Source organism: Porites lutea, chromosome 2 (assembly GCF_958299795.1).
Source record: "Porites lutea chromosome 2, jaPorLute2.1, whole genome shotgun sequence".
NCBI lineage: Eukaryota > Metazoa > Cnidaria > Anthozoa > Scleractinia > Poritidae > Porites > Porites lutea.
The window spans coordinates 41115015-41125928 of NC_133202.1; the positions used below are offsets into that span (position 1 = coordinate 41115015).

General features: G+C 37.9%; 1 protein-coding gene across 1 annotated transcript; it reads right to left on the reverse strand.

Moving 5' to 3' along the window:
- Positions 1–1856: 1856 nt before the first annotated feature.
- On the reverse strand, positions 1857–10245 carry LOC140928634 (zinc finger CCHC domain-containing protein 24-like). Its single transcript, XM_073378410.1, has 3 exons — positions 10024–10245; positions 8386–8661; positions 1857–4207 (listed from the first exon to the last, which is right to left on the reverse strand). Exons 1-3 carry the CDS (start codon positions 10144–10146, stop codon positions 3923–3925), a joined length of 684 nt encoding a protein of 227 aa, XP_073234511.1. The 5' UTR covers positions 10147–10245; the 3' UTR covers positions 1857–3922.
- Positions 10246–10914: the final 669 nt, after the last annotated feature.

Consider the following 10914-nt stretch of genomic DNA (forward strand, 5'->3'; position numbering starts at 1 on the left):
CATTTTCACGTCTTAGTCGTACAGTGACGGTAAAAAAAATGTACAAAAAAAGAGTGATGCACGTGCAAAGTTTTTGTTTTTCGTGACAAGCCTATTGCCGTTTTGGAAGCTCCCTATTATCATTATCGATAGTCGGTTTTGTTAAAAACTGCCGCTCAACACATTCAAAAGTTTCTTTATGTTTAAATTTGCGAGTAATTGCCGAATATTGATCTGCCTTTCGTGGTGTCTTTCAAGACGCATTGTGAAGGATACTTAACAATTATTGGACGATTGAGGTTGAGCAAAATATCTTGATCTGCGAGACACTGACAGTCACTATCAATAATTGTTTTATCATTCGATCACCGAGTTTATTTTGTGATGAATATCTTCGGGAAGCGAAGCGATCTGCCAATTACACGTAATAGCGATCGTGAGAAGGAGAAAAGCGTTCTTTCATTTACGCATGAGCAGAATATCATTCAACTTCCGTCTGGACCAATCTCGACCCAGAGCTCTTCTGCGGATGAAGAGGCGAACGACCAAGAGTGCATTCCAAACCCGTAAGCACTGGGGTCGAGAATGCGCCTGGACAAACTCGGGCAAACATTTGTGGTTCGTTGTTAGTTCTTCTTGTTATGATTCCACCCCAGTATAAACACAGGTACAAGACGAATTATGCGAACTATCCTTCGCAATGCGTCTTGAATTGACAACGCGCCAAGGAAGGTAGTTCGTCTGGACGCAAAATGCCAGAAACAGATAAAGAACATTAAAAATCAAAACTGTGTTATGAAAACGCCAGCGGTTATACGCCAAACAAAACAGAATGGCGCCAAAAACACCCTGGTCCTATTCCTTTTTGTTTTAACCTGGGACCAAGCTCCGAAGTAGGGGGGAAAGGCAAAACACGTCCCAGGCTATTTTATTTCGTCGCGCGTAGTATCTCGCAGTGTTCATCTCCCTTGTAGTTCGTCTTATTGTTCCAGCGGGCCCCTATAAAGTGTTTTCACTCATGTAGCCAACAGCTATGCAAATTTATTGCGCCAAAAAAAACGCATTTACATAAGATCAAATCAAATCACAGGACTGGTTTGGGACACCAACATGGCAAACATGACGTCATTTGAAAAGGCTCTAGACGTATAACATAATGGAAGAATTATCAGTCTAGTCAGATAATTCGTCGTTCCCGAACACAATAACGGCGAATGACTGTAACAATTCAATTTTCTATCTTTTCCCCTAAGCCTGCACACCTTCATCGCAGTGTACAAGTTTTGCGCTTAAAAGAGAATGAAAGATAATCTAAGAAATTATTGCCAGTTTACGTGGATAGACGAACGAAGGATTGATTTCCAACAGATATGTTACAATTATTGCCCTTTAAGGGAGAGAAGGTCCATTTACATTAGAAAAAATCCGGGGGATACTTGGATTAATGTTTGCTGGGTATATGCCGCTGGCCTCTCCGGAGTCCCTACCCTATTATAGTCTATTTTTTGCCAATTATAAACCCCATCTTAGTCACTTTGGGGCAAATGTAATTTTCGCGATCCCAACTTTGTCACTTTCTATTTATGTATCTACTTTATCAATCCTTTAAATAGGCCATCCTAAAATGAATTGACCCAATTTTAAATAGAATGAAGAACACTTTACGATTCACCTATAGTACAAACATTCTGGTACGCTTGCTAACCGACTATATGAAGAACTTTCTTACCCCAAAAATTCGAAAATGTGCGATCCTATTCTAGTACCCCTATTGAAAATGCGCCCCCATCAAGCGCACATCCCCATTAGCACTCTATAAGAAAGTACCTCACCCCCCAGGGTAAAAAGTCTGGAGAGAGGGAGACAAATAAAGCAAATTCATTTAGACATTTTAATCCGTGGAAGCTTTAATTTTCCCACATCTTTAACGACAATGACAATCGTTTTCCTCCAACTAATTTAAGCCTAGATTAAGGCTCGTCTTGGACAAAAACAAAAAAGCTCTAAATATCTCCCACTGGCTTACTAGCTATCATTTACTTGACAATAATTATACATCTCGAAGAAGCTTCAAAAAAAGTATATCGTTCATTGAGTTTATGCTTACAGTTAAAGGTGTAGCGTAGTTGGAACGCCGTTGAATGGCAGGAAAAATAGGGGTTTTCATCGTTAAGTTTGTCTTACTGGCTAAGGAAAATAGCCTGACCTGTACCAATCTTAAGGGATTGGTACTCTCGACCAATCCCTTGCGAGATCGGGTCAGGTTGGATTCTGATTGGTTCTTTGCTTCTGTGTTGCTGCCTGCTGGCTCTGACATTTCCTGGAACCATTCAACTTCGGATTCCCATTCTAATATTAAGCTTTTTTGCTTAATTAAACCCTTTAGCAAAACGCTCTAACTACCTGCTAGCTTAAAACACGGCCATCTCGCGCAATGGAAGAATAGCTAATCGTATTAAAACTGATCAAATATCAAAATTATCTATTAAATCAGAAGAATATAAACACGAAAGAAATACGGGAAAGCCATTCGCGAGGCATGGACTGGAAAGTTCAAATGGATTGCATTCGGGTAAACTTGTTGAAAACGTCTCCTCAACCTTTTCGAGTCCATCTCCAGAATCATCTTCAAATGCTGTGACACCGTGACTTTTGACTTATACTATGCTAATTTGCGTTTAGAATCTGTAACGAACTAAACTACCGAGCAAAGAGAGACCTAGCTCAAAAAGATAGCGGTCTACTGGATAACATAAAAAAAATCAACCTCATACAATAAACCTCTACATCTAGTCCACCCCGGGTTTTTGCTTGTCAGTGAGTTCTTATAATTAATTTAAGGGGGCATAAAACACTTACTACTTGCTACTTAGGCCTATTTCCCGATGGAAAACATTTCGGCGTATATGCTTTTCAAGTAATTTTATGTTTATCTTAGCAATGCGTTCAGTGCTATAAAAAAGATTAAACGAATACATCTTTATCACTTCTTGTATCTGCGATTTTGCACAAATGTGTTACTTCTCAATTACACAAAAAAATTACTGCTATTTAAAACGTCGATCTTATCTGTTCGTGGTGTCCAGCAACAAGTCATTCCTTCCTTATAATTTCAGCGTTAGTCCGAATCTTCCAAATGCGCATGCTGGATTACCAGCCGCTGTTCGGGAAATGCGCCCGCGCTTTTCTCCCAAATTCTCAGAAGGATTGGACCGGACTCTAGAAAGCAGCAGGCAGACTAGTAATGCCTTTATTTGAATCTTCCTTATCAGTTCAAGAGGTAAAACCGAATTCTCAGGCAAGTATAACTGACTTGTTTAACATTCATTTGATTTTAACAGATAAAAATAGAAAGAAATAATTTCACTTCCCAGGTCATACTAATTCCTAAACCCCTTATGGACAAATCTCAACCTGTAGTTTAAAACTATAATTACATTTTGTATGCTTTCCACACTATTTCCTTTCATGGTGCTGTATTCTATCAGATAATTACACAAGAAAATATGACAACAACTGAGTTCCTAAGCCGGATATCGCGACATAAATGACTGACAAGCTCAAGCCTTGATATCTAAGTCTAAATATCCTACATACACCTTGATAATTTAAAATAATTAATAGAAAATATAAATTCAATGCAATTTGATATCCATATGAGGGCGCGTCGACGTTTCTCAACAATATTTTCAAAACAAGGGATAGAATTGGGATAAAAATTTGATCAGCATCGTCAAACGATGAAAAAGAGACTATTAAACCATAAATGTTTACAGCGCACAGCTACATTGTAGCTAATAATCAAAGAATAACCTTCATAGAAGCAGGCAACCTTTTCTTGTAGAAAGTCCTATATCAATCGTTGCATGAGTCAAGTTAGAAAACTTTTCCACATAATTACTTTAAGCAACCACCTCACTTTAACAACTGCAATCAGACTATTTCAACTCTGTTGAGCCCTACGACAGTAGTACCCAAGCCCCTTGCATTTCTCACACAGATCCTGCGGATGCTCTTTAGTTTGATCCGATACGTCGAGCCCATCAGGTTTGTCCAGCGGTCTCTGCTTGTGTGGGTACACGTTGATGTAGCACTTGATACATTGTTGACCTGTGTTAGCCCAGCTGTTACCACTCATCCACTTGCGTTTACACAAAGGACATTTGAATTCTCCAAAGCATCTCTTCTTTCCTTGATATGGTGTAAGACCTTCGCCTTTTGGTCTGGCCTAAAAAAAAATTAAGAATAAGGTATCTGTTAATGAGAAAACCCGCAATCTAACAACACACTCCAAGTGAAGAGGATGTTACGAACAAAAACAGTTTATTTAACCTCCTCTTTTTAACTGCTTTGGGAAATGGACGCTGATCGTGATCTGTATTACCAAGATAATTTAAGGTTAAATAAAATGAAAAGTCGCGCCGCTTTGACATTGGTGTTCAGCACAAAAACTGTTGCCCTGTTCGTTTCTTAAGCCAGTCCGTTGGAAGCTGCTAGTGACTTATGTGAAAACGCTCTATTTCTTTATCTATCCGGGAGCTTTATACTTTCTCAGAGTGTGGGAGGGCAGCAAACACAACCTTGAAATTTGACCGAGTTTGGACTACAAAGTCAATAGCACACAAACCTATATTGCTCTTAATACTAGAAATACCCCTAATTTCAGTCCATAACAAAAGTTGTTTCCAGGGAATTATTAGAAATGCGATTGGTACGTCACGTCTTTACCATGATCTTCTAGCTAGCATTTTCTGTTAAGTCTCATCACCTTACCACATTTAATATTATTTTGATATAATATTAAATCATTCAATACATTTTGTCAATTTGCCATTTGTTACGTAATATAAAATGAAAACAAAGGAAGTATCAAAACACTTTAAAATAAAATTTCTTAGCGACGTTAACATTTACAGTAAAAGCTGGGAAGGCACAGGTCTTATCGACCTAAAACAAACTGATCAGTCAGCCTCTAGGGGAAAAAATTTGGTAGAATCTGTCACGTTGGTAACTTAAAAGAGAAATCAGTGATCATGGCTCTTGTTGTTTTGATGATCTTTAATGAAGATTACGATTTTCCTAGTAAGACCACCACGAAAGGAAACTCTCAGGTAGTAAATTAGTGTAAATAGACACAACCTAAGCTCTTTCTGGTAAAAATAAAAATCTTAGAATGGGCTTGAACGGAACAAGACCCCACAGGTCACGGGCTCATGCTGTCAGCTTGTCTTCACTTGTATTTCCGAAGGGTTTTAGTTTTAATCGACGGGACATTGATCAGATAATTTACAAAATAAAACAAAATAGGCCAGTTTATGCCTTCGCTGACTGGTGATCGATCAGAACCTAGAGGGTGACTCCCAAACAATAGGGACGGGAATAACTCAGGTTTTCTTTGACCCCAAAAGGAGACAATAACACAGCCTGTAAGCGTGGGCGATTTTTTTTTTTTCTTAAATACCCAAGAACTAGATAAACTACCTTATACTCTAGACCTTTCTTTTCTCGTAACCCTTGACCAGAGAAAATTAACTCATCCTTTCTGGGGCATCCTTGTCACTTTAATGAGGATCCCCCCGCCCCCCCCCGGTGATCAGAAAAGTTATAAATTCAATTTAAAAAAGTTAAGTAAACTTTCTTTTTATTACCGTAGGTTAGTAAAAAACGAAGGTTTTATATTCGATAGTGGCCAAGAAGTCTGTTGCTTGTGGCTTTTGTTTCTATGATCTAGGCACACAATATTTATTTGTCCTTCGAAAGAACTTTAAATGAAAATCAATCGGTTAGAAATAGTTAACTAAAATAAAGTAAACTGCAAGTGTGTAATAGAGAGCGGTCAGGAAGGATTTAGATCACAAGTTCAAATCAGAAGTATAAGTTAAAAAGGCTGAAGTTAAGAAGAGAAAAAAAAACGCATGAAAGTTGTTTTTTTTTTCAAGTTACGTCTCATTGGCACATAGCCCGACCGTAATTTAATAAAAAATACTTAATGTTATTAATACAGGAACGTGGACACAAGAATATCTGCTCCTGTTTCATAACCCTTACTGGGAAATTTCATCACTTCAAAAGGATTGAGACCAAAGAGTATTCTTTGACTTCTTTTTGAAAATTGCCGAAAATGGAATACAATGCGGCATTTTTCATTTCCACTATAAAGGCACGGGGCACGTTATTCCGTAAAAATATGTATACGAAACTGATCGAGAACTTTTCTCTCCAAGAGACTTTAAACTTGCTCTAATTTCATGTTGCTTCTTCATTCATTTGAGTTATAATAGATTTTTCTAAGTTTAGAAATTTTATAATTTTTTTTGTAATAGAAAATTTGGGAAAAATTGTTTTATCGTTGTTCTGAAGAGTATCAAAGACAAGTTTAGAAGTAGTAAAGGGTAAGTTTTACGAGACAATAATCAGTGAGTTTTCCCCATTCGATTCATTTAACGCGACAATTTAAAATAAGTTTCAAGTAGGCAAGAAACATTTGCTCATTGGCTTAAGTCATTACTTTGCCTACCAACAGTGAATACTGAGATAAACTCCTCTGATCACCACCCAAGCGGGGAAATGGGAAAAGATTTCCTTCGTGATTGAATACTTAAAAGATTATCACAAACGGGGAGACATAGTTTACGAACTCCTGCGGCTCCCCAAAACAACAACATCAAAAATACAATTATAGTTTCAAAAACACAAGGTTATGAAACGGAAATAATAATTTTTTTGCCCTGTCTAAGCTGCTCAAAGAGATCAAAACCTAGCGTTGTTTTAACGTCTGTTTCTCAGTTTGAAAAAGAAAATAAGACGTTGTTAAGCTCCAAGCGAGACAGCAACAGCGTTAACCTTAGTACAGGGTAGGGTGGATATTCTCAAACCTTATTTTTACAGATATTATGGCTGTTGCAAGTTTCTCAAGACCTCGTCCCTTTTCACTTTAACTCTATAATCCTTTTTTCACTCATTATCGTTATTATATTGTCTATTTAGTATAAACAAGATTACAGTGCCTTGTAAGACCAAAATTAATGAGTATACCCTCGATTGCTTTTGATATGGTTACATTAAACGTCACAGAACACTCTTTTACCTAGAATGAGTTATCCCCAAGCTTTAGTAAAAGACGGTAGAATTAAGCATCTCCAATCAACAACCTCGATCGATAAGTGAACTGTTATTATTTATTTCAGCTTATGAAACGCATTCAAAGGGCAAAGTCCGCTGCTCAAGCTTAACTCAGTCGCCGGCACAGACTGCAAGAAATCAAATGTAGTAACTGGTGCGAAAGCTTTGTTTGAAAGGTTTAAAATCGCGAGGTTTTAGTGCAGAGGTATGGTAACCAAGTATAGAGGATAGCAAAAAGACAAAACTCAGCTATTCAACTAGTGAACAAGTGATGAATGATCGATTGTTGGAAAGCAGACACAGATGTTTTTCACTTTTAAACTGATCAGTAATGCCAGAATGTTTTTAAAAATTTGCGAACTTCTAGAAAAGGAGGTGAAAAGGAGTACAACCTTCACGTGGATTTTGGCTTAAATTAGACACCTGGCCGCAGGTAAATGAGTAAATTAGGGCATGATTAGGTCAACGTAATTTTCCAATCGCCAGAACAAACCTAAGTTTACTCACGGAAGTATTCTCCACTTTAATTTCACAATAAAGATAACCCGTTCAAAATGTGCATTATAGCCTGCACTGGGGAAAAAGTTGGTTGAAACAAATTGAAATTGAACCGAGCAGTTTCTTTATTGTTCTGAAACTGATAAGCATTATAGACTTGAGAGGACTTGAGACAGATACTCTACTCCCTCCGGCCTCTTTTTAATGTTAGGAAATTACATGGTTTTATAACGGGTACGGGCCAATGTTACAAGCAAAGCAATAGATTATTACACGGGGAAAGAGTAGTTGTCAAAGGAGGATATTTTCCTGGTGTCAAGAAAAACAAAAATCTGTCTAATAGGTAACGCCCGAAGGTTTGATCGCGAGAGTGCTCTCGCTACGAATCGGTAATCGGTGTCAGTTACATGGGGGTAGCGTTCGCCCATTTGCCAGTCGGTACAATAGCCACAAGTCCAACGCACTTCTTCGCTTAGCTTGCCTAGTGTTTAACTGTCAAATTTACGTGACGTGACAATTTTTTGGAATTCCATTCAACTATTTATAGCGCGATTAGCAGGCGAAAGAATCTTTGGGCAAAAGCTTTTTAAAAGAGAGATTTAGCGACTCAGACTTAATCCGGAAACGGAAGCTAACATGAGTAAACCGTAACAGTTCACCTATGTTTTGGAATTGCTGATTTACGTGTAACTTATGCTTGCATTTTAGAGCTAAAAGCGCCTTGGAAAAAAGATCTTTTAAAACAAAAACGTAAAGCATGAGAAAATCATTCAACATTGGACCAACCTGAGGGCAATCTTTGATATAATGCCCCTTGCAGAAACACAAGTGACATAGATACCCTTCCGGGGGACGTTTAAGCCGTTTCCTCTGCTTTTGAAGAAGTAAAGTGTTCCTCAATTGCACAGCAAGGCTTGACAATTCGTCCTCATCATCCAGAGACCACGAATGCTGATCATCTATGAACAGTGACGGGTCCAGTTCTTCGAGGTTTTGGTATAAATCCGTGGAGAAAATCTCCAGGTCGAAGTCGGACTCGAGCTTTGATGATTTGTAGAAATTCTAGAATGATAAAAGTGATGCCATTAAAAAGGAACAAAATGTTCAGTCTAGAAGAAGATTCTACTCAGAAGCATTCATCATTTTCAGCCACTTGTTACGCTAACACATAACTATATAGGTTAAAGCCGACGTTATATAACGTGTGTGATCAGCGTGTGACTCAGTACGACCGCTGCACCTGAGGAAAATAGCACGAATCCGGAACGGGGTTAAGAAGATACCCGCCGTTTCACAGCTTTCTCAAGATTTACAAATCATATTTTAAAAGGTGGGATTTATCAGAATAAGTACGGCGAGGTAGCTTTATGTGGCGCCAGCGTCTTCGAATTAAAAGTAAATCAAAAATTATTAGACATATTACATTAATCTACTGAGTAACTTAATAATTACAGGGCTAAAAACGATTAAGCATGCTATTTATAACCTCGAACTGATTTCATTATATTTGTGGTATGGCCTGTCGCTATTCACTTTTCCCCGGGGCAATATTGTTGCATGAGAAAAGCTCCGTTATGTATCGTCTTGGCTGTAAGCCTATTTCACTCTTTATAAATAATACTTGTTCGCGGTTGTCGAGGTCACGTAAAGCAATTCACAATTGTACAAAACCTTGTAAATCCGAACACACGGAATTCAGAGCATTCATTCAGCGCAGAAAACCGAGCCAAAACCGTCTAGAAAATTAAAATCGAGACATTCTCATTGTAAGCGAATACTTGATTTGTAGTAAGTAAAGCAAGAGCGCTAAAAAAATAGTAGTGTGGCATCAATTTCCTTTCTACTGTGCGCGTTTGGGTCCCGTACTAACAAACCGCCGCACAAGATCTATTATGTATATCTTGAAGTGAGTTAATGCTGCGCAAACAAACTTGTACCACAAAGGTTTAATGGGGTCAAGGTTTGGATATACTTTTTCCTTTGCTACCCTTCATCTTAAGTCAATCACATGAGTTAAATGAAGGCGGGCGTCTTTTAAGTTATTACAATAATTACCTAACAGAAAAAAATCCCAACAGAAAACATAATATATCTTTCAGTTCCTTATCAGGAGAAACACGAAGTTGTTCATTAATTAATGGCCCAGTAACATCTGGAAGGAGAATCTTTTTAAGGCAATGCCGACAAAGTGGCATATAGTTGAAAAGGTCATATCACATGAAATCTTGAGAGTGCTCGGCAATCTATCCTAGCAGATCGTGGAAACATGTCAGATGCTTTATGAAAGGCTCTCATCTTTGAACAAGCTGTTGTTTACACGCCAACGCAAGAAATTACAATGCAAGAACGATGTTGCTTTGTATTAGAAGACAAGTCATGTCTAATCCTCAATGAATAATCCCTCTACAAATTCAAAATTCCTACCTTCTCATTTTCCGCGTTAGTGAAGAAATAATTCTGGTAGTTACTCGTTGGATGCGAAAATAATGAAGTGGATAAGACTGCGGACATTCCGGAGAATTCTTGTTTGGGATGGGGGAAGACCATTTACGCAATAGCGCTAGCGCACGATGGACGGATTGCACTTTTAAGTCTGTGAAATAATTTTCCGAGATTTTTATAGTCATCAACAGTTCCCCTGAGGCGTATACTTCCGGTTTAATCAAGTGTCGTCTGTTGAATGAAATATCATCGGCACGCGTTTTACTTTTCATTGACAACTGCGCATGGTTCTTCTCGACCTCAGCTGGGTTTTCAAAAAGCATGGCTCAACTGACTTTCCCAACCGCATAACCATAACAAAACACTCCGCAAAAAACCTCAACGGAAATCCCTTTATCTTTGTTTTCAAGATTCTGCGCTTTACGCCTCCGAAAATATGTTACATTTGTTGATAAAATGCATGTTTTGGCACTTAAAATTTTTGCTGAGTGTGGTGCATTGGGCGAGACGTTAATTGAAATATAATCTGATAAAAAGAAACTGAACTGTCCGTTTCCCTTGCCTGGCAAGATATTTAGGTAAATTTGTAATTCAAAGTAATTTTTGAGTGCAATAAAATTTTATACCAATTCGTATGATAGAGCTTTGTATATGGTATCTTTCTCCAGCAGATAATTACTAGTTGGGATATAATATTTTTCGTGCAAATAATTTGATTTTTTAAACAGCGGGAGGGAAGTAGCAGGTCGCCGAGGATTTAAATGTCTTTTATTCTTATTTCACAGTTCTTTTTTTGTACATGCAACAAATAAAAGCAAAGGAAATTCCCCCTGAAAAGCACTTCCTTTAAAACTTCTTTCTGCTTATTTAGAA